This window comes from Sorex fumeus, unplaced genomic scaffold (assembly GCF_029834395.1).
Source record: "Sorex fumeus unplaced genomic scaffold, SorFum_2.1 ptg000039l, whole genome shotgun sequence".
Classification (NCBI taxonomy): Eukaryota; Metazoa; Chordata; class Mammalia; order Eulipotyphla; family Soricidae; genus Sorex; species Sorex fumeus.
The window spans coordinates 10509240-10533675 of NW_026606096.1; the positions used below are offsets into that span (position 1 = coordinate 10509240).

Here is a 24436-nt window from a genome sequence, read left to right on the forward strand (position 1 = left end):
GAAATGCTACTCTTTTGCCTTCTCCTCTGGAAAGATCCCAGGAATTATCCAAAGTTAGTCTTTCCCTAGGGGCACACTGCTCCTACAACCCTTTTTTGCTTTCATATCTCATGTGGCACTCAACCCAGTTGTGATCTGAGTGTCTCTTTCCCATTCTAAAACTTCAAACTGCTAGAATGATGATATTATTGATTTTATGCCTTGAGCATAATTTGGAATAAATATTTGTTCAATGAATATAGGAATTGTACTGATACTTCATCCTACCAACAGAGATTCAAATCTAAATGGCCCAGGGTCCAGTAGAGGCACTGGTGATTTTCATACCCATGGTAATTTCTCCATTGAGTATGTATTTCTTCTAAAGTACTTCCCTAACATGCTGCTTAAAGTCCTACTTCATCCTCTATCCTTTACTTATTGCTACCTGGTAACATCACTGATGTTCTTTGTTTCCTATTTTATCCCTCTAGAATGTAAGATTTATTAAGAGTGGAGACTTTTACAAGCCTTGCTATCCTTATAGCAGGTCTATGTACAATATCCAAAATCTGGAAACAAGCCAAATGCCAACAATCACTGTCACTGTCCTCCCGTTGTTCATCAGTTCACTCTAGCGGGCCCAGTAACATCATGAGACTTGTTACTGTGTTTGGCATATCGAATACGTAACGGGTAGCTTGCCAGGCTTTGCCGTGTGGACGAGATACTCTCAGTAGCTTGCCGGATTCTCTGAGAGGGGCGGAGGAATCAAACTCGGGTTGGCCATGTTGTCTGCGTGCAAGGCAAATGTCCTACCCACTGTGCTATCACTCCAGCCCAAGTACCAACAATAGATGAGTAAGTAAAGAAGTACTATATATTCACGGTGGAACACTACTCAGCTAAAAAAAAAAAAGAGATGAACTTTTGCTACAACATGAATGAAACTGGAAGGAATCATATTAAGCAAAACAAGCAAAAGAAAAAAAAGATGAGGTCACTCATGTAAGAATATAAAGAAATAGAGTTAGGAATAAAGTCAAACTAAAACAAATCTTTTGACTCTGAATGAAAAGTGGCATGCGGTGAAGGGGCATTATGGAGAAGGGAGAGGTGTAGGCGAGGAGGATAATGTAATGGATTATGATGAGGGAATATTAGAATATTTGGTGATGACTGAAGTATATTGATATATATTTTAAGACACATAAAATTGTACCTCTAAAATATAAAGTCTCATAATCCTCAATAAGCACAAAAACAAGTACATTTTTGAAAGATTAAGAACTGCGTGGCTTTATTTTGCCCACTTCCATAAACTAGGGTTTAGAATTATAGTAGCCTGTAGATTAATAATAAGTACAAATCATTTGAATGAATAAAAGCCTGAGTCTCTTTGGAAGCTAGAATAGGAATTAATTTATGGCCATGGATCCACAAAATATAATCTAGTCAAGATGTACCTAACTCACAAGTTCAAAGCTAAAAATTTAAATGCACTTAAATGCTATCCTCTCATATATATGCCTAACTGATATCTAGTCAATCACTAGAGTGAAACGAAATTGAGCTATACAAAAGGAGAGAATATAAAATACATTAAAAGAAATTTGCAACATGCCTGATTATTATGTATAAATATATTTCTCTACCATGTATATTCTGTTTTAAAATATAGTATGCTATTGATCTTCTTACCTTTATTGTTCCCTGACTCAATTTTACCTAAGATCAACCTTCACCCCTTAACCTTACATGGAAACCCAAATGTAGTCTTAAAACTTGCCAAAGCCCAAATGCTCATACATGACATTTAAAAATTTTTAAATTGTGTTAAAATACACATAACAAAAATTATTATCTTAATTTTAGCTGTGCATTTCAACATTGTTATTATATTCACACTCTTGTGGAATCAATCTCCAGAACTCTTACATTGGGAAAAATGGAAACCATGCACATATTAAACAATCTTTTTCCCTTCCCATAATCCCTAGTAATAACCATTCAACTTTCTGTCTCTGTGAATGGACTGATTTAAGTGTCATGCAGAGATTTTACACTATTGTTACTCTAGCAGGCTAAGTTCTGATATAAGTTCTACTATCCAAGTTCATTGCCAGAGGTATTGAATCAGCCCTCTCTTCTTTAAGTATGTGTTCACCTCACTTGGGGCCTTGGTGCACAGGAGTTGGAATATTATCTGCTTTTATGGGTAGGGCTACACCCAGCAAAGCACCTGGCACAGCTCAGGGATGCCAGAGATCAAAGCTGAGCCAGCTATGTGCAAGGCAAGCACCCTACCCATTATACTATCTTTCTGGCCCCAGGAGTTGGAACATTCTTACTTCGCTTTGCCTATCCAAATCCTCCCCATCTTTAAAAGCCATTACAAATTTCCATTTCCCCCTTAAATTATCACCCCAATATTCTAGTTGCCCCTAAATTATTTTTCTGACACACATTCCATTCTCTTGAAAAATCTAACATTTAGTCACCTATACCCTCCAGTTAGGAAAAAAGTAATAGATATAAAGTAAACATTCAAAAATATATAAACAAAATTTTTTAGTTTTGTGAATTTTTAAAAATAATTTCACTCTGTAGCATCTTTGAACAACTTTCTGAAAAAGCTCTTTTCCAGAAAATTGTGTTACAGTCAGAAACTTTGTCTAGTATAGTATCTGCTACATGAATCAGAGTCTATTCTAGCTTGGTTCCCAAATAGAAACATTTACTAGGATGCAGTCTTGAAGTAAGCCACTAAAACCATCTCCTAAAGCAAGCAGAAACTGATTACATAAAGTACCTATGTAGAGTTGAATTTATAATGACCGGGTCAATCTATTACCCAGTCTTACTGTTCTCACTCTAACAGAAACACTTAGAAAAATGAGCAAGATTATTTGGTAAAAGAGGATGGAAACCAGAACAGTACTGAAACCGTTCTCCTGGAATCATCTCACCCACCTGTGTAAATGAACCGCCCTGGAGCTCCTTTGCAGAATTGTTTAGATTTATAAGATAATGTCACTTCCACTACTCCAGGAATGTGCCGAGGAGGAGTCTGTACTCTGATGGCATGAGGGGTGATTAGCTGAAAAGTGAACAAGCAGAGAGACAAAAGTACCCATTATACAAGTTATCACTGAGGACTCTGAAGATGTGAGCATCTCCCAATACTATCACTCTGAGAAAACTGGCCCTTTACCTATATCCCACATGTTTCTCTCTGCCACCCTTACATTTCCTCTCAACCCAATCTGTCTAGATCTTTCCATTCCTATCTGCAGAGTTCAAGTTCCTCCCACCTCATTCCTATCCCTGAAATCACACCCCCCCCCCATTTTCTATACTCTATAACCTTACCTATCAATTTGGCAACTTTCCTATCTAGCGGTGCTGTGACCTACATTTCTGCAACATCTTACTGTTTATCTCATGAAAGTGGAACACATTCACTTAAAGAAATTGAAAATTACAAAAAACTATTAGTGTTATATAACTCAGAAATAACTGCTATTAATCTTTGGCATGTTTCCAGTACTTTTCTATGGATGTGTGTTACATAATTAGACTTTACATCTGTAGACACTGTTATTCTAATCCTTTTCTCACTTAGTATTTTAGCATAAACATGCTTCTTTCTCCAGAATTATTAGAATGTTTTCCCCAAAATATAATTTGTAATGATATAATGTCATTTTATCATTTACTTACTCATTCTCTTAGCATCCAATATCTTGGCTCTTTATAATTTTTCATAATTAGAATTAATACTAGAATGAATTCATAACTTTGTAAAGGATCAGCACCTATGATAAAATTATGGATTACATGGTTTTAAATTCTGGTACGCTTTTTGTAGTAGGTGTCCCATGATCTGCATTAATGTGGCTGATGCTCCAGGAACTAATACTTCCTCCAAATCCTTTGGGTGAAAGGAAATTAACCTTTTCCTACCTCGCTCCATACAAGCATGGTCCCAAACACTACTTGGAGGCCATCAAAGAAGTTGTCTCCAATGATAATGACCATGGCTCCTCCTGTGGTCCAGCCTTCACTTGGACTAATGGCTTTGATGCAGGGGGTAGCTGTGAAGAGAAAAGGAAAAATCTAGTAGGTCTGCCCTTTTGATGCTTAAATTTAGAGTTTTGGTATGTGCTGCTCTTGAAAACGGTTGGTCATTTGAGAAGTTAAAATTGCACTTTGCTGACTTGACACCATTTACTAATTGGTTGTTGGTTTTCACCAGGTCATTAAAGACTAAGAAGTTGACCATTGCATATAAAAAAAAGTAGAACACTTAGCTAATTGTGTAAAGGGTATTTTTAAAACTCTTGTTTTTTCCTATATTTTTATAAGTTGACCACACTGGAAAATGCGTAAATCCCTTTTCTCTCCCCACCTCCTCTGCTCCAAGATGTTAAGATTTATAAGGCTTGTTAATATGCTAGAAAAAAGAGGAAAAAGCAAAAACTATCACCGTTGGTCTTTAAAAGTTCTATCAAGAGACAATTCCTAATCACTTTCTAACTTTGTAGGAAGGTTTTCTTCTTCTTCTTCTTCCATATGTTCCAGGCCTCTGGACTTTACATCCCAATAGGAACTCAATATGGTTTTTCAGACCATAACTAAAGTCAATCCATCACTCCATTTCCAAAGTTGACAAGGTCAAAGGTGGAGGAGAACTTTGGCAGGACTCCAAAAACATGAGCCCCCTTTGAACAGCCAGTCAATCACATCCAATCAGTCAAAAGAAACTGGATGGGTTCCTAGTTCTGAACTCTGGGATTTTCTTCTCCCCTTTCAGTGCCCACTGTGGGAGAATTAACACCACTCCAAATTCTTTACTGATTCAATCATTTTCTTTCAGTTCATTAATTCCTATTTAAAGTGATACACGACACATTTTTAGGGCTGAGTTAGGGCAGGTGAGCAGTGTACAGCAAAAAAAACATCAAAATAGAAGCTACTTTAGCTTTTCATTCTATTATATAAAGGTCTTCCTCCAGTCAGTTGAAAAGTGTAAAAAAGGAGGAAGAATTTAGATGGAATTTTCTAGGTTTGTCAGTTATCATAACACAATATATTTTAATTTTTTGGACAACTTGAAGTTTAACAGTTACCACTATTTCTAATTACTTTAATGCACTTGGAAAACTACCCAGAGCAGATCATGATTTCTTCTTGTCCAAGCAAACAAAAATCAATTAGTGTCAGTTTCATTCTGCACATTGTTTTGTTTTGCCCACAATCTGTTTAAGGGCACATCTGACACTTATTCATACATGTCTGGCACTGTAATGTTCCTGTTTAACTAAGATGTCATAGGACTACATTTGCCTGAAACGGCCAGTCTAGGAAAGAGGAAAACAGAAGACTGAATGGAAGAAAGTGAGGCATAGTGGGCTGAGCACTGGCTGGGAAATGGGTGGGGGTTGTAATGGTGGAGGAGATAGTGTTTACAACTTCATTTTAAAAACCGCATGACTTTATGGATTTTCTGGACTCCCGCTCCGAGACAAACCTTTGAAATTCCAACAAGGAAATTTGGGGAGAACCTCATTTGTCTGCCATGCTCTGCACTGGCGACAGACAGCCCTACCTTCTGAGGGATCCAGTCTCCTTGCTCTCCGTCCATGTTTTGAGTTGTTATGAACAAACATGTTGTCAGAAACAGCCAGCACATGTCCATCCACATTCACGGTTGTGGACAACACAACCTGCATATTCGAAATAGAAAACGTGGGAAGGGAAAGTTAGCGCCACCTAAATCAGCAAATACACCAGACTTCAGTTTTGCCAGACTTCTGCATGACTGACTAGAGAGAAAAGGAAAAGAACTCAGGTGCAGGGTATGCCCTTTGCATCTCAACAAGTGACCATCTTTGTGTAACTGTGATAGAATGTCATGCAAAAAAAAAAAAAAAAGAGGTTGTCCTAGGTCTGTGTTGTCACAGGCTGTGCTCAAACTGCGACCAGAGGATAAAGTGGGGAAGCTGGCCATTTGACAGCTGGTTGCAGAAACATAGTCCACTGTCCTGTCCTGTTGTTCACTGATTTGCTCAAGCGGGCACCAGTAACATCTCCATTGTGAGACTTGTTGTTACTGTTTTTGACATATGAAATACAACACAGGGAGCTTGCCAGGTTCTTCTGTGCAGGCGGGATACTCTCGGTAGCTTGCCGGGCTCTCCAAGAGGGATGGAAAAATTGAACCTGGGTCAGCTGTGTGCAAGGCAAATGCCCTACCATCTGTGCTATTGCTCCAGGAGAAACATAGTACTCTATCAAAAAGGACTTGGACAACTATTCCCAGCTGATCCACAAGATGGAGGCACCACAGAGCCAATTGTGTATGACCAAGAAGTTCAGATCTAAACACCAGCTGGAAGATCATTCTCCAAGCTTGGAATGGACTCTAGCACTTCTGACATGTGCTAACATAATGCTGGGCAGGGCCATGCTGCCTGATGAGTTGTTTGTGATGTCCCCACCCACTAGAGCAGAGGAAGAGACACTTCAATAAGATAAAGTTGCTGGAATTCAGTGTTGAAATGTAGAGCCTTTGGTATCTAACAGAAGAAGGGGCCAAGGTGGGTGTGGTGTGGCGAAAGAGAAGGGATTTGGAGTCAGAGAGGCTGACCTCCAGTCCCATTGCTGGTAGGTGTAGTCTTGAGTAAATCACTTAACCTTTTGATCTCCCAGTTTCTTATCTGTAAAACAGAAACAACAAAAGCCTAGCTCAAAGGGCTGAATGAGCTAAAACAAAAAGAAAATGAGATAATGCATGTCCTAGAAGTTATGCGGGATCTAGCACATGACAAATTAGGATTAATTTATGTTCTAATTGCCTCATCCCTGCCTCGTTTGACCAGTCAATAAAACAGATGACCCACTGAGCCCCTCACATGAGTCTAAGCCCTTGGGGGCGCTCTAGTAACGGTACATGGGTAGATATCAAAGTTTTTGAGCATGGCCCCTTCTCTCAAAGAGCTCACTTGAGGCTGGAAAACAAGGCTAACACAGTAACACAGAAAAAGGCATCAAGTGGAAAGTTCTGCTTGTGTGCTGCAGTCAGAGGTATGAGAGACATTGATGAAGGGGAGATCAATAAAGGTAGAGTAGTCAAGAAAGTGGAGTAGAAGAGAGCAGACTTGAGTATACCCACCAATTTAGAAACTCAGGAAGATGAGCCACACTGGCTATGAATCTACTTGTCAGTTATACATTGCAATTTTCTTTTTGAAAAGGGAATCAGTTATATATGTATTCATGCACACATATAGACCCTTCAAGAAAAATCACAGAATCGGATCCATGTTTTAAATGGCAATTTCATGGTGACAGAAATTATTAGATTTTTAGTGGTGACCATATTGTGTTGTTTATAGATGTTGAATTATATATAACTTATACAATGTCATCAGCCATTGTATAAGTAATACATAATTTAAAAACCTTTTGCCCCAAATTAAATTTGCTGATACTATAATTCTAATGTGTGTGTTATCCTTTCTTGGCATATTAAATGAAGGTAAGAAGGAGAAATGCCTTAATCCTGATTTTTCTCCTAATATTATCAAATTCCATATAACTTTGTTGTTATGAATAATTCCAAGCAGAATAACATAAAAAGTCTATAAGTATCTGTCATTCAGCTTAATTATTTAGCAAAATATTATTATTCTCATTTTATCTATACCGTGATCCCTATTCATAAAGGTAATGATAATCAGAAATGGGGGAGGGATGAAATTTACATGCATTTAAATGCACAAGTCTCGGCTACACAATTCTACAAGTGGATATGCCTGGGTAATCCACAGCTTATCATAATATATATTATTTCCATCTCTCAAGAAAGTTACCTTTATCTCTTCACAGTCAGTCCTACCTGATATCCTCCCAAACCAAGATAGCATTATTTTGATTTCTATTTCAAAAAGCACATCAAGTAGCAGTTTTTGTTTTTGTTTTGTTTTGTTTTGTTTTTTGCTTTTTGGGTTTTTTGTGTCACACCTGGCGATGCTCAGGGGTTACTCCTAGCTCTGCACTCAGGAATGACTTCTGGCTGTGCCCGGGGGACCATATGGGATGCTGGGAATCGAACCTGGGTCGGCCGCGTGCAAGGCAAACGCCCTACCCGCTGTGCTATTACTCCAGCCCCAAGTAGCAGTTTTTTAAATTTAAATATATTTTAATATAATAGATTTAGAAGAAACCCTAAAACTTGGATTTCACAGCCTGAGTCCGTGAACATAATAGTGGTCTTTAGAATCTTTCACATGAGCATAGTGGATTATAATCATTTAAACCAAAAGCACGCAAGGAGTTCCTGCTACATGATGGATATTATCCAAGTCCTGGGGATTCAAAGATGAAAAAGGAATGTGTTCTCTCTCCTGAAGTCTCTCCCATACCTCATTTCCTCACTGTGACTGCAGTAAAGGAACAGGTGGAGTTCTCCATCCTTGACTCTCTATGACATGAAAATAAACTTAAAGTACCCTCAATTATCATTTAGAAAATTATTACCAATATAGTTATTCACAATTTAAGGATGTTGCCTGTCTAGCTCCAGACCTGTTCTAAATTGTGTCTTCATGTTACTATTATTATTTTTTTTTTTTGCTTTTCTTTTGGTCACACCCAGAGATGCTCAGGGGTTACTCCTAGCTCTGCACTCAGAAATTACTCCTGACGGTGCTCCGGGGACCTTACGGGATGCGGGGATTGAACTCACTTTGGCCGCATACAAGGCAGATGCCCTCCCTGCTGTACTATGGCTCTGGCCCCATGTCTGCGTCTAAGAGTGTGAGAAAAGTCCTTCCAGAAAGATTTTATCAGGTGGTAGACACAATAAATCTGAAACTGACACAGTTAACCATTGCTCTCCACAAGTGCACAAAAGCACAAGTACTTATGAAGGCAACCTCAGCAAGCCTGTGGCATCACAGTCAAGGAGAAAAACTGAGTCTTCTGGCCATGAGATTGTCATGTATCCTGGTCAAGGCAAAGGGAAGGTTGAAAGTATTCATTTCTGTACATGCTTACCGTCTAAAAATAATAAAAGATGGGGGTGATATTAGACATTGTGAATGTGTTTTCAAAGACATTCTGTCATTGTGGGAAACAAACAAAAACAAAACACAAACAAGAGAGTGATTCCAAGTTAACGGCTAATGAAATTTACTCAGCACATATAGAAGAACCTCAGCCCTGTCTGAGGATTATGTAGCTGGAAAGAATATTCTCTCTGAGACTGCTTTAATCCATTCCACAAGCTTCTTGTCATACTGTACTTTAATGCTCCTCCTGCATTCCTACCACAAAATATGGGCTTTCCTGAGCCAGCTGATTTCATCATTGTCCATTTGGGTGGAGTAAGACTCAGTTCCAAAGTGAACATTTCCCCAATGACATACCCTGATGGTTCAGATGCACTTCATTATTTTCTATTAACAATGGAAATAAATTTTAATCTCTTGCTGGCTAGCGCTGGCCTCTCATGACAGCAAGGGAATTAACCTGAATTATTTCAGTGTCTGTAAAATTTATTACAAGATTTTAAATTATGTCCAAATGTATGTATATATAGATAGATAGAGGGGGGAGGGAGATGAGGAAAGTTCCAGTTTTTAATATTGCAAGTATCTTATACTATGAAGTATCCAAAAGAACCATCAATGAAACTTAAGTTGCAAACTATAAATGATTTAATTCACACAGTACACCATGTGAAATCAGACAGACGCATTTTGTGTTTGTTCTTAAACACAGACACACAGACACACAGACGAACACACACACACACACACACAACACACTCACACACACATTGACTTTTAGTTAGAGTACTTTTACCTCTGGCAGAATAAACTACATTATGGAGATGAGGATACATTCAGTACATTCGAAGCTTCAAATTTAATTTCCTTCACTGTTTTCTGGTGAACAGTGACAATACTGATATTATTCTATTTGGAGAAGTTAATGTTTCTGAATGTTTGAAGACTAAAGGAAGTGGAATGTGCATTCCAGCATCGTCTCACTCCCAGGCCTTCCCCTTCCACAAGCCAACTTCTTTCCCCTAGTGAGTATTTCCTGGGTCACAAAGGCTGACCTCTTCCATCTGGAATCAATCAGTCAACCCCTGACAACTTCCTGAAACACCTCACTCCATTTCCTGTTCTCTCCCCCTTCTCTTTTTCCCCCTGGTTTGCTTCACTCTTCAAAACTGCAGGCCACAGCAGCTTAATGTTAGAGGGTCAGACACAGTTAGACTCCAAAACACTACACAAGGACACCTTTGACCTTCAAAAATCTTTACATCTTAGCTAAACAAATCAAGGTCAACATTTCTTACCATTACCTTATTAACTATTTGTATGCATCTTCGTCAATGATCTTCTGATCATATAACCATCAGTACCACTTGTTCTAAGATCATAAACTGGTGTGTTTTTGAAGTGGCAAATTTCGTATTGACAAAGGTGCCATTTGGAGGTATCTGAAACTAAAACTCACCAGTATTATAACAAACATATGGAGAGTATTCCACACAAAAGAACTTCTATGCCTCATTGGTGTCTCCTATCACCTAAACCTGATACCTAGTCTTTCTAAAGCTGTCAGACTCTCTTGGCACGGCCATTCTGCTGGCACAGCCCAAAAGGATGCCAATTAGGAATACAGATGTCCATAATTTATGTGAGATGGACCCTTGGTTTTTGTTGCTAATACTAGTGACAGCTTTTATTTGTTTTTCATAGTTGGTGTATCTGTATTTCAGCTCAAAGCTCCAACTAGCAAAGTCTGCAGATCCGAAAACTAAGTCATTGCATATTATAGCTCTTCCAATTCAACACAAATGTAACAGTCAATTATGTTCATGCAAATGTTCTTTACAGTGTGATATCATTAAGTGAGGTTCTAAAAAAAGGGAAGTAGATATCATAGAAATTGCTTTTACTTTTAAAGTGAAAGTGTTTTTTTCTTCAATTTTTACAACTCCTTAGTTTGTTTAACAGGATATCTCATTTTTGATAAGGCAGGTCAGTAGACACAAATTAGTTGGAGAGTGGCAGTGTCATAATCCATTTTCAATGATCCAGTTAAATGGAAATAATAATAGATTCTTTGGGAATAGAAACATTAATTGAAAAGTTTAAAGTTTCTTCCCAAACAAAGGTATCTCTTCTTAAAAAATACAAAGTTTTAAACAATGTTATATATGACTTTGTTGGCAATCTGCTAAAACTACTCACAAAAGTAATTGGTTTTCTTAAATTGTATTTATCTTCTATTACATAAAAGTATTCCCATATCCCTCACCCAATAATTTATGTAAATCAGGAGATGGGTTGTAAAGAGTTCTCTCTTGCTTATAAAATGTCATAGTGGGAGTTATCCTTTAGGTGGACACATCTGCTAATATGCTAGTATAACTAATTTTCCAGCAGAGTAACTTCCTTTGCTATCACGGTGATAGCATGTGGCATGTAGGGTTTCTGTTTTTATTTGAGGTCACACCCAGTTGTGCTTGGGGCTTACTTCTGACTCTACATTCAAGCCTCACTCATGGTGTGGCTCAAGAGTCCATACTCAGGATATGTAATTGGGTATGTATAGAACCGGGGTTGGCTGCATGCAAGGCAATTGCCTGATCAGCCAAACTACCTTTATAGGCCTGTGGCAAGAAGATTTTTATCAAATGGACCTACTCTAACCCTTGGGTTGTTTTCATGTTCCATTCTGACATATCTTTGTTTCTTTGGAACATAATTCACATAATTCTTCTGTACTGTTTTGTTGCTTTCTTTTCTTTTCTTTTCTTTTCTTTTTTACTCCTTATACTTCTTAAAGCTCTAAACTCCAACTTTATGATTCAGTTGAGTTACCTAAGACAGAAGAATGGCAAGTCGACTTTAACTCCTTCCAGCCTTTCTCAGATCCAACCTAGGTGTTCTGACAAAGACCCTAAATCTTACACAGGAGAAGGAAAAGAGAGAAGTCAAAATTCTAAATGTATAGATTGATTAAATAACCTGCTCTTTGAAAAAGATGACAATCCCCCGGTATCTGTAGCCACTAGAGAATTACACTGGTTTGAACCTTTTATTATGGCTCAGAGTTCTTGCTTTAAAAACACCAAATGCTACCACTAGTAAGGTACATTTGCCTTCCACTTCAGTGAAAGTCAAGCACCTTTCAGCTGAATGTGGGGCCTTTGGTAGTTTAATCTCAGTAAAGCTAAAACATGTTGCTTTTATAGCACTCTCAATGTTAAAGACTTTCTGATACCTACTTACAAACATGCATGCACCCAGCTAAATAAAATAGTCTAAAAAATTCCTGTTATTTTGCCAAGTATGGAAAAAAATTCTTTATGACATTTTACATCTGGAAATGAAATTAAATTCATGATGTGCTTTTCCCTTATAACTGTTCAGTTGCTATATATGTTATTTCAGCTTTCCCAAAGCATAACTGTTATGTGGAGTTTTATTTTCCACCTGTGGAAGAAAAAAAAGGGGATATAGAGACCATTAAAGGGATAGAGAAACTTAAGACAGATTTCTAGTTGTAGCAAGCAACCAAGTTTGGTTGGAGTCTGTATCCCGATTCTACAAAAATAATCTGATGAAACACTTATGTTCAATCCTCCACTAATTTAACCAGACTAACAACAAAAAAAACATTAGTGACCACAAAATCTTCGTCAATACTGCTTTAATTCTTTTCACACATCATATATTCAAACAAGATTTAAGTTCAAATTCAAGAATCGCCAACATTACCTTTAAACATCTACCCCTCAAGTATGTATTTTGAATTTTTTTATAACTCCCAGAATTCTTAGAAAATCCCTGTTGTCACTTATTCCTTATGGCTAAATTTTCTCTTTAGTTAAGTATCAAGTACCAAATTAGAAAAGCACAAAACTGATTGCTGCCGAGACAGATAAGGGGCATTTTTGAAGTTGTTTACACCTAGAGAAGGGAGATTCTGCCATTAATGGCATAACTCCCAAAAAGATACTTTCTTAAGTAACTACAAAACACTATGTTTCAATCAGCCTAAGGTATTTATAGATAGTCCCAGGCACTGTGCTGCCTGCATTGGAAGCATCTATAAAACACTATCACAGTCCCCAAGGAGCTTACCATGCATGTAATGAAACACAAAAGCACAACACATAACCAGAAAATATTGCTCTGCAGTAATATGTAATTGAGAACTGAAATTGTGTGTCTGTTATATACTCTAGGAGGTCAAAGGGGAGAAATTAGCCTAAACTGAAAGCAGTAACATGTGTTTACTAACCCTTCATCCAGGCAACCCCCTCTCCCTCTGTGATGCTCCAGCATTACTCCCAACACCCTGCTCAGGGGTTAATCCTACCAATGCTCAGGGGACCATGTGGTGTCAGGACACAAATCCGGACCTCCTGCAAACAGGGCATGTTCTCTAGCCCACTGAGCTATTACTTTGGCCCCAATAACAAGTATTTTCATCAAGAAAATGAGATTTGAGATGTGCCTTGTGTGGTTTTTTTTTTAATACAACTTGGGGTTCCTGAACTTATTTTCTGACATTGAAAAGTTTTAATTGGCATAAAGTAGAACAGTAAGTTAAAGAACATTTCCAGTGGTATATTTTGGCAAGTTTAGCTACTGATTATTTTAAAGCTTGATTTTGAAAAAATCAGCTAAATATGTTCAAAAACCCAGGGACAAGTTTTAAAAATTTGCCTTTCATGTCATCAGGGAGCCTGAAGACCCTCAACCAGCTTGGTAAGTAAATGCCCCTTCATCTCAAAAAGCGCAGACACTTGGTCTTTCCAACTCACCTCATTTATTACCCTGAAGCTATTGCTTTTACTATATAAAATGTATGACAAGTGGGATAGTTACGGTATGGTCAAGGTCAGTGTTTTATTAGCAAACATTTTTGACGCTGCTCTTGATTTGCCTTGGCCATTTTCTTTTACCAAACTCAGGAACTTCATGAATTACCTGTACCCATCAGAACTCAAGAGCAGGTCAGCCCCATAAACAGTTTAAGTACCCATGTATGTCTTTAGAGACTCTGGTACTTTGACAGCATCTTTTGTGTGTCGTGCAATTAAAAATAAAATATTTTTAAAAATTTAATTGTCCATGTCATTTTGTTGCAAAGCACAGATTGACTTTCTATCCAGGAATGTCTACATGTTATTATTCTCTGATGCAGTCAGGACAAGGGCTTCATGCCCAAAGTGAGTCTCCTGCCCTTGGGCATCTTTTTTTTAACCTCACTGAAGTCTGAAATATTCTTTTCCAAAACTTAGTTGGGCAACACCTGCTTTCATTTCTCTTCCTTTATTCCTACAAATAACTCAAAACACTTTCCTATGTGAATTGGTCAAACTCCATATCTCCCTGATTCTTGTTCCCAATTGAGACACCAAAAGTCAGGAGTATGGGTTACTAAAGTTTATGCCATCAAATTGAAGAAAGATTGAATTAACCCACAGAATGCCTTCCCCAAACTTCAGACCCTTAGAGCTGCTTTTTTTTCCCTGTCTGGCTCCAAACAGATAATTACTATTTCTTAACTTGGACTATCTGGCTTATTTTATCACCAGATAATGGACTCACCTGTTGGTCAGAGAGGCTAAGAGTCAAGTGATTTTCATTATGCACTTTAAAATCACTGCTCAGTAGCACAGAAACCTTCAAATGGTGGATGAGATCACAGAGCAGCTGGAGCAGCTCTTGAACTAAAAGATTTGAACTGAAGAAACCTGCAGGCAGCTGGAGCAGTATTAAATTTTTACCATTTGGAGTTCATTTAAACTCTCGCTTCCCTCAACGGGTGTGAGAGAAACATTCAACATTTTTTATTTAAGGAAAATAGATGGTGGTGCCATTAAAAAGTTTTATATAAGAGCCGGGGGGTTAAAAAAAAAATCATAAGGGGTTGTTGGATGGATGTTGGCCCTGCTCCAAGACATGAGTAGCCCTGCCCTTTGCTCTTGTATCGTTTAGTCAAACAGACTAATGGCTAATGTCCACCTGGTGAACTAGATGTCTTTGTCATCCATGTTAATTTCCTCATAATTCCCAAGCAGTTGTTGCATCCAGCATGTGGCACTCCCAGGCTGTAGGCCTCTCACATCCTCAACTACCACAACTATGTCAGACTGCCAAGCCCAGGCACAATCGCTTCCCTCATTCTGATAGAGGAGATCAATGAGGTTTTTCGTTCTCTTCCCCACCATGACATGTTTTTCTCTCTTCCTTGGAGTTCTGACTGATCTCTCAGACCAGTGCCATCTCTTTTCTTCACCTACTTCGTACCCTTCTCAAGGTACCTGTCTAGCTCCAGGCCTCTCTTAGGGGTGTGTGCAGATCCCTATAAACTAAAAGAAATCAACTAAGTGCTGATTTGCCAACTTGAACACTGAGATGACTTATCTTTCACTGAAAACTGATGTGCCCATCTATATATATCATTGACAGCTTGAGGCAAGCAAGGCAAGACTGTATATGAAGCCTCGTCCCCTCCCTAATATCACTGTATCACTGGATCACCGTCATCCTGTTGTTCATCGACTTGCTCAAGCAGGCGCCAAGTAACATCTCCATTTGTCCCAGTCCTGAGATTTTAGCAGCCTCTCATTACTCATCCCAACACTGCCACATTGGAGGCTCTTTCAGGATCAGGGGAATGAGACCCGTTATTGTTACTGTTTTTGGCATTTCAAATACGCCACGGGTAGCTTATCAGGCTCTGCCATGCCCTCACCTTCCTAGCATAACTCCAAAAATTAAAAATGATTATTTTGGTGAATTTCATTTAAAACACTTAAGGAAGGCACGTGGAGCCCTCATAAACCACTCAGAAAAGCTCAGCAAATGGTGTTAGGTCACTTTTTTAGTTGTAAAATTTTAAAAGGTGATTTATTTAAATGATTCTAGAAGTTAGAGAGATAGTACCAAAGCTAACATGCTTACCTTGCATGTGGCTACAAACCAAGACGTGGTTTGAATCCCTGGCACCACATATGGACCCCTCAACACTGCCAAAGATCACTTCAGAGCACAGAGCCAGTAATAGTCCCAGAGCATCAATAGATGTGACCCAGCCCTTCCCCCCCCCCCACAAAAAAATTATTCTAGCCGTGGAGATGTGGGAAGGTGCCTGCAGTGAATTCTTTAATCATCTATCATACAAGTCAGTATGTCCACATTCTAGAAAACACCCAACCCTGTACTACAGTCATATCTGTTTCAAACAGAGCCCTAATGAGGCAGAGAGAAAAGACCTAGGTTCCCTCTTAGAGAACCTTGAAAACTGCTGAGAGGAGCATCTATACGTATTATTCTCAGTTAGCTCCCACATCACCCATGCTTGACCACACTCCTGAGTTCTAGCAGGACCACAAAGAGACAAATGGTGCCAAGCTGGACCCGGTGCTTTCAAGCTGGTCACATCCAGAAGCAGAGCTTAGGTATGCAAATCCCTCTTCTCTTTGCCCATATCCCTACTGGAATGTCAGATCCCAGTGGTGGGGAGTTTTATGTTTTCCTTGCTAATGTACCTCCAGGACCTAGGAGAGAGTTTGGCTCACAGGATTTCCTGAATAATGTTAGTTGGGTGAGTGAATAAATGAATGAGTGCATGTCTGTTTTCACTGTGACTTGGAGTCGACCCAGCCAGCTTATCTATGATAGTGATTTGGCAACAATAGCCCTAATTGTTGTCAACTTCTACTGTGTTTTAGAATTGGAATGTGGGAAATGACAACGTGCCTGGCTCCTCCTTTTCTTGGCTTGATTATCTTCTGCATTTTACATTGCCTGCTCTCCACCCACAAGGCAGGGGAATAAAGAATGGGCTTCATTATGTCTTAACAGGCTTGTCAGCTTAAACTAGACATACATTTCTCTTCCTTTCCTTCACTGAGCTGTTAATCTGGATGTTTTACCTATTTGTTTCATTTCAAAGAGGGCAGAAATGATTTTCTGCATGCATGGTCCATGAATTTAGATACTTTGGGGGCTCTGGAAATCCTGTTTTTCTCTTCATTCCTCCCTTTCTTTTATCCATCCTTTCTTTCCCTGAAAAATTCATTTAGTTACAAAGTACTGAGCTTTACAGCATGGCCTGAATTGTGCTGGGCATTAGGGAGAATACAAAAATGAATAAAATAAGTTGAAGAGATAGTATAGTGGTACATCACTTGTCTTGCTCTTGGCCGACCGGGTTTGATCCCTGGCACCCCATATTGTCCCCCATGCATTACCAGGAGTAATTCCTGAGTACAGAGCCAGGAGTATTCCCTGAGCATCGCCAGGTGTGGTCCCCAAATAATAAATAAATAAATAAAACATATTGATTATCCCCCAGCAACACAGTCAATTAGGAAGACAAATAATAATTGCAAGGCAGTGTGATCAATGGCGTTATAGAGGCTTTGAAGAATGGTACATAGGCACCAAAGAAGAAACCAGCACTGCCAAGAAGAGTAAGTACTCAGTTCTGTTGTGAACATTTGCTTGTTAATCTTCTTAGAGAAGATGCCCAGGCAGAAAGAAGAGCTGTATGTCTACAGTACGTCCAAAGAGTGACCTTTGAGGATATGGATCCAGAGGTCATCCAGGAACAGAGACATGGTAACTAGGAGAGTGGGAACAAGTGCTATGGAGACAGTGTCTCATAATGGCTAGCTTCTACTGAGGGTGCCATCAGAGTTAGGTGAGTCTCATTCAGGGTCTATGGAACTCTGAATGTTTCAGGAAGCCCAGGAGCTCTTGATATTTTAAGTTAAATTAGGTTTAAATGTAGCATTTTCTTGGGACTAAAACTGTCATTTTATTTATTATTGTTATTATTAATTATTATGATTATTATTGGGTTTTGAACCACACCTGGTGATTCTCAAGAGTTACTTTTGGCTTTGCACTCAGGAATAACTTTTTGGTGCTCAGGAGACCATATGGGATGCAAGGGATTGAACCTGGGTAAGCCACATGCAAGACAAACGCCTTACCCACTATCACTCCTGGCCCTAAAACAGTCATATTAAAAAAAATTCTCAAAGGGGTCTGAGCAGTTAAATGCATTGTGTTTTGATAACCATGTTGGCTGCGTGTAAGGCAAATGCCCTACCACTGTGCTATCGCTCCATATCTATATGTCCATTATGCACTCTAGCACTGTCCTCCTGTTGTTCATTGATTTGCTCGAGCGGGCACCAGTAACATCTCCATTGTGAGACTTGTTGTTACTGTTTTTTGGCATATCAAATACACCACGGGGAGCTTGCCAGGTTCTGCCGTGCGGGCGGGATACTCTCAGTAGCTTGCCAGGCTCTCCGAGAGGGATGGAGAAATCAAATCCAGGTCGGCCACGTGCAAGGCAAATGCCCTATCTAAATATAAATTACCAAGAAATTTGAGTTAGACTAAAAACAAAAGTTTTATATGATAGTTTTGTCTTCATACAGTAGGTCCTGATTTTGCCATTAATTTTAAGAGAGTAGAATAAGAAAAGAGAAAATAAAATAGAGTTTAGTTGGATTCATAATTTGGTTACAATTATTTCATATTTTTATTCTATTCATATAAAATTCCTGCAAAGAAATACCTTGAATAAAATCTCTATTTTGATCAGATAAAAAGTAGAGAATTGAAGTAGTTGTCTTCTTGGTTTAAAATTATTACATTACATTTGTCATTAAATGAGATGTACAGTCCAGGAATTTCTAAAGTACCATCCCTTCAGTTCTTTCTCCCTTCCACCATGATTATCTGCTACCTCTGACTTTGCATCATATTTTGAAATTGATCCAAGTTTCTCACTTAACATTATGCCACGTGAGTTTTTTTCAATAATCGACTTCTTCATGTAAGAGAACTTTCCTTGAAGTCTATATTTTTAAATAGAATTAGTACAATATCAATTGTATTATGCAATGCTATGTCTATTTTGTTGTACATAAATAGAAACTATATGAAAAGCAAAAATATAACTAAAAATGAGAAAAGTGTTTAAAAATCACATCATAGGGCCGAATATCTAGACATATAAAGAACACTTACAACTCAGCAGTTAAAAATGAATAGCCCAAGGCTAGAGAAATAGTACAGCAGGTAAGGCAGTTGCCTTGCATGCAGTTGACCTGGGTTCAAACTCTGGAGGTAGTATATGGTTCCCTGAGCACTACCAGGAGTAATCCTTGAATTAAAGGGCCAGGAGTAAGCTCTGAGCACCACCAGGTGTGGCCCCAAAAATAATAAATAAATAAACACATTTAATAATGGCTAAAAGATTTAAATGAACATTTTACCAAAGAAGCTATTTGTATGCTCTATAAGTACATGAAAAGATCCTTTGGGTCAGAGATAGCTCGTAGAGTGCTTGGCTTGTATTCAAGAAAACCAGATTCAATCTCTGGCATCTCAAAGAGTTCTCCAAGCACCACAAGAAGTGGTCCCTTAGCACAGCTGTTTGTGACCCAAAGACAAAAATAAAACAAAAAGAAAAGATGTTCAACATCATTAGTCATTAGGGAGAAACAAACAAGAACCATGATGAGAAAGCACTTGACACACAGTATGGGTAGATTTAAAAAACGACAACAACAACAACAACAAAAAAACAAAACAGAAAGTAACAAGTGTTGGCAAAGATGTGGAAAAATTGAAAACTTCATATGTTAATGATGGGAATGTAAAATGGTGCAGCCACTGTGGAAAACTGCTTGGCAGCTGCTCAAAAAGCTAAAGATAGAGTTACCATATGACCCAGAAATTCTACTCTTAGGTATATACCCAAGAGAAATGAAAACATATGTTCATGAAAAAATAACTCATACAGAAATGTTCATAGCAGCACTATTTATAATAATCAAAAAAAGTAGAAACAACCCAAGTTTACGTCAACTCACATATACGTAAATAAAATGTGTATATTTTTACAATGGAATATTATTTGGTCATAAAAAGTAATTAAGCACTGATAAATGCTATCAAGTGGAGAACCTTGAAAACCTAATGCTAAATACAAAGAGCCAGAAACAAAGGCCACAATTTGTCTGATTACTTTTATATGAACACCTAGAAAGAAAACCAGTTGAGACAGAAAGTGCATTGGTGGTTGCAAGTGGCTGGAAAAGAAATAAATGGGGAAGGTATGGGATTTCTTTCTGGGGTAATAGAGTGTTCTAGAATTATATAATGGTGAAATCTGGACAACATTGTAATATGTTAAAAGCCTCTGACCTGCACGATTTTAAAAGTTGAAAATGGTAAACGGTACTTATAACAAACCGCTACCATTTTCAACTTTTAAAATTGAATCTAATAAAAATGCAAAATAATTGCTGAGTGACCTTAGCTTTAGTCCCAAAATAAGACTATCATGAAACTTAAAATATTTTTTCCATAGTCCTTGCAAAAGTCAAACACTTTAGAATAGACAGAATGCCCTCTCCCCACTGGAAAAAGTCCAAGTTCTCTCTTGAACTCATCTCTCTCACTCCCCTTCCCACCCCCTTGTCATGTTTCCCTAAATAAAAATATTTCACTTCAAAACATAGACTGAAATGTCCCCACCATTTGAGGTTATTATATATAGTCCAACCTATTGGAGCGATAGCACAGCGGTAGGGTGTTTGCCTTGCACGCAGCCAACATGGCCGACCCGAGTTCGATTCCTCCGCCCCTCTCAGAGAGCCCGGCAAGCTACCAAGAGTATCTCGCCCCCACGGCAGAGCCTGGCAAGCCTGGCAAGCTCCCTGTGACGTATTCAATATGCCAAACACAGTTACAACAAAGTCTCCAATGGAGACGTTACTGGGCCCGCTCGAGCAAATCGATGATCAATGAGAGGGCCTTTACCTTTACCTTTAACCTACTGAAAATTCAGGCACGTTCGTAAACAAAATATTAGTATGCATTAGCTTAAAGAGAAATGTCTGAAATTCGGGATAAATAAAATGACAAGTAATTTTTCTAAAGTCTCTTCAAATTTATTACAAGTATACCCAAACTTAAAATTCACTGGGAGTGATGGTAGAGAATAAGGAGTATGAGAATCCAAACTGCTAACTTCTATCCACCTTTGTTTCTTCCAGAAGGAAAAGCTAAGCTTTGGTCATTGAGACAGTTTGAAATTCTTTGGAATTTCATTTGTCTTGGGGTTGAGCATTTGCATTTCCGTTTGGGAAATCAAATACCCTACAGTTTCGTACACACAATATTTCTGCTTGATACCCAAGAAAACTCATTTTTTTAAAAAAAATTAATGTTCATATCACACTGCAGGAGAAAAATCTGTCTGTTGTGGAAGAGGAGGTTAAAAGCAGGCTGATAACAGTGCTAAGTAACAAAAAAAATGCCCTGGTCTTGGGAATTCCCCCTCTACACACACACACACACACACACACACACACACACACACACACTCCCCCAAGTAGGTCTCCCTGAGTACAAAAGGGAATATGAGTGTGTGCCCATCTCCTTTATTATCTCTTTCATAGTTTCATTCCCAAATCACAGAAGTTCTCTGAGTGACCAGCACAAACAGCAGCTATAGAATTTTTTTAAGGTCCAGTGCAAAGTAGCGATGAGCAGTGCCCGTTCAGAAATTATTAAGAATTTCCAAAAAGGTAACAGCCAAACATCCATGTAGTGACCGCAAGCATCATAAACCCGTGGTCTGCTGGAGAGAGTTTGATCACACAGGAAACTCCTGGCCCACCCCTTCATCTCCTTCTTGTGCTGACAGGCGAGTTGTTGCAATGCCCAATCCTCATTTCCTCACCTGAAAGGGGAGGCTGATTACGCCCCATCTCTTGCTGTTGCCAGGGCTGGTTTTGTTTGTTTGTTTATTTGTTTGATTTTTATCTCCAACAGAGTAGTATTGTCTAATCTGCTTTTCCAGAGGGAGGGGAATGCTCTGCATTTTGCATGGACGTGCATGGCAGGAAAGCCATTCGGTGGATTAACTCTGAGGTCCCTCAAAGATGAAGGGAAAGGGGCGAAGAGGGGTGCACCTCCTCTCATCTCCAACGTGACACACTTTGCCTTGCTCTGTGTTTTTATTAGCTCCTATCCTCAGTACATCAGTGGCAAGGGTGATGAAACTGGTGGCAGATTTAACTGCCAGGCAGCTGGGTCACTGTCCCGTGGGTCTTGTTGTCATGCTGAGATCTTAAAGTGACCACGGCTGTTTGGGCTGCTGCTTTCCAAAAGACTCGGAGAGAGACCACTGAATAGTTAATCTGCAGAACGGGGAAGGAAGAGGCTGTTGCTTGCAGAAAGCAGAGAGAAGCTGCTTTGAAAAATCCCAAGGTGGCTGAATATCAAGAACACGGCTCCTGCTGTGGGCAGCTGTGTGTGCGAGGGCAGCCTGGGGGCTTAAAATCAAATCTCCAGCAAGGATTGGTGCCCTTCTCCTGGGACTTTGGCAGTGGAGGCAGAAGACCTAACCACTGCAAAATGAAGAATCCCTTAATACTGTGGCATGAGGGGTATCATCTACAGTTATCTTTCAGTATTGTTAGCAGCCTCAGTGAATAATGTTTTCAACGAAGGGGAAAGCAGAAAGAGTGCAAAGGAGAACAAAAACAGGATGACTTATTTACCAGGAAAGAAGTGTGGGCCGCCTTACCTGAAATCTTCTCATGTCCCTTGGGTTTCCTGCTGTTTTCAAACAATTCTGATTGCACTTGAGGAAAAATTTTAAAAAGAATCTGTGAAGAGAAAGCAACGTGTTACATTTTTAAGTAAACAGTTTTTTAAGAGAGAACATATCTGCATTATATTAGATGTGATTTGAAAGTGATTGTGTTTCACGTCTGGGGAATTTCAGCCAGGCCTGCCCGAGAAGGAGCACTGACCGTTTGCAATTTGCAAATGTGGATATTTTCAATCCAAGTCCCTGGCCTCTTGTGCAGTCATGGCTGTTGAGAGTCCTGAAATGGGTCCCAAGGTGGTTTGCACACCCACTGGTCGACTGGCCAAAGTTGCTAGGGCATGAAGGAAGAAAGGAAAGAAGGAAGGAAGGAAGGAAGGAAGGAAGGAAGGAAGGAAGGAAGGAAGGAAGGAAGGAAGGAAGGAAGGGAGGGAGGGAGGGAGGGAGGGAGGGAGGGAGGGAGGGAGGGAGGAAGGAAGGAAGGAAGGAAGGAAGGAAGGAAGGAAGGAAGGAAGGAAGGAAGTTCGTTTAAAAGCAGCTCTGACTCATGCCATGCAAAAATGTCTTGCTGGAGGGTTAAAAAAGGGACCTGTGGTGGTGGGAAATGGGCACTAGTGGAGGGATGGGTATTTGATCATTGTATAACTGAAACCCAAGCACAAAATTTGTAAGTCTACAACTGTACCTCATGGTGTCTCACTAATAAAAATTTAAAAAAAAAAAAGGTCAAAAAAAAATGACCAGCCTTAGCCCTGCCATAACCCAGGCTTTCAAAGATTCTCGTGCATGTGGCTTCCCATCAGCCATATGCCCTCTCAACCTCCAAGCCTCCCGTGCACACCTTCCCGCACAAAAAGGGCCTGATACTTAACCCATGTAGAAAACCAGAACATGGTTTGTTCCCCTCCAAAGACAGTCGGACTCTGCAAGAGTCCACTGGGGGTTTACACCAAGTTCGAATGTCACTTTCAGATGGTGTCTGCAGTTACCCAGTAAAACAGGCACAGAAAGAGGGGCAGAGGTTATTTTTCTGGAAGACCTAGTTTTTAAATCAAAATTCTAAATCATTCATTTGTGCAAGTTGAAAAGCAAAGCATTTTTCATCAGACCAGTCCATCAACTAAGAAAAATGGCGTCAATGCCCTTTCCAGCCATTTTCCTATTTAATGTTGGCATTTTGTCTGAAAATACAATAAGTTTTTCATTTATTTCACTTGCAGAGTCCTTTTCCTTAAAAAAAAAATCCAGCTTTTGCAGTGTTAAAGTCCCAGGTGAGCTAGGCCTATTTCCCTTTCTGTTACTATGACAACGAAATTTTACCGCAGTCCCAAAGTCCCTTCAGAACTCTCACATCCATGCCTTGAATTAGAACTTTAAAGGAAAAGATATACATTTTTTCCCCAAGATTTGCCAACAAAAATAAGTAGAAATCAACAATGCCTCCAAAAATTCTATTTTAAAGCAACAGTGCTTCACTGCGATTTCCAGTTTATTTAAAAAATTTTAAAACAACCACACAAAAGAAGGAGCAAGCACTCAATTAATTGTGTTGATCACTTTAAAAAAAAACACTGATGAGAAAATAAATAGTAGAGGTGAAAAGAGGGGAGAAGGGGAATTGCACTCTTCAGAATGTTTTCTGTATTCACGGCTCTGTTACACTAGATTTGCGAAAAATATTTTGCCAAGTGTCCCTGACCCCAACTATCAATAAGGTTGGGTGTGAATTTGGAAATAACAGCTAAATATTTTTTCCATT

The 24436-nt window shown here is 39.1% G+C and overlaps 1 protein-coding gene across 1 annotated transcript in view; it reads right to left on the reverse strand.

Annotated features, from left to right (window-relative positions):
- EBF2 (EBF transcription factor 2) overlaps positions 1-24436 on the reverse strand; it is a 207920-nt gene that overhangs the window by 41383 nt on the left and 142101 nt on the right. Inside the window, exons 7-10 of the mRNA XM_056119136.1 lie at positions 22654-22735; positions 5591-5708; positions 3946-4076; positions 2953-3079 (exon numbers count right to left, since the gene is read on the reverse strand). Coding sequence (XP_055975111.1) covers positions 2953-3079; positions 3946-4076; positions 5591-5708; positions 22654-22735 — 458 coding nt within the window. The remainder of the gene's footprint in view (positions 1-2952; positions 3080-3945; positions 4077-5590; positions 5709-22653; positions 22736-24436) is intronic.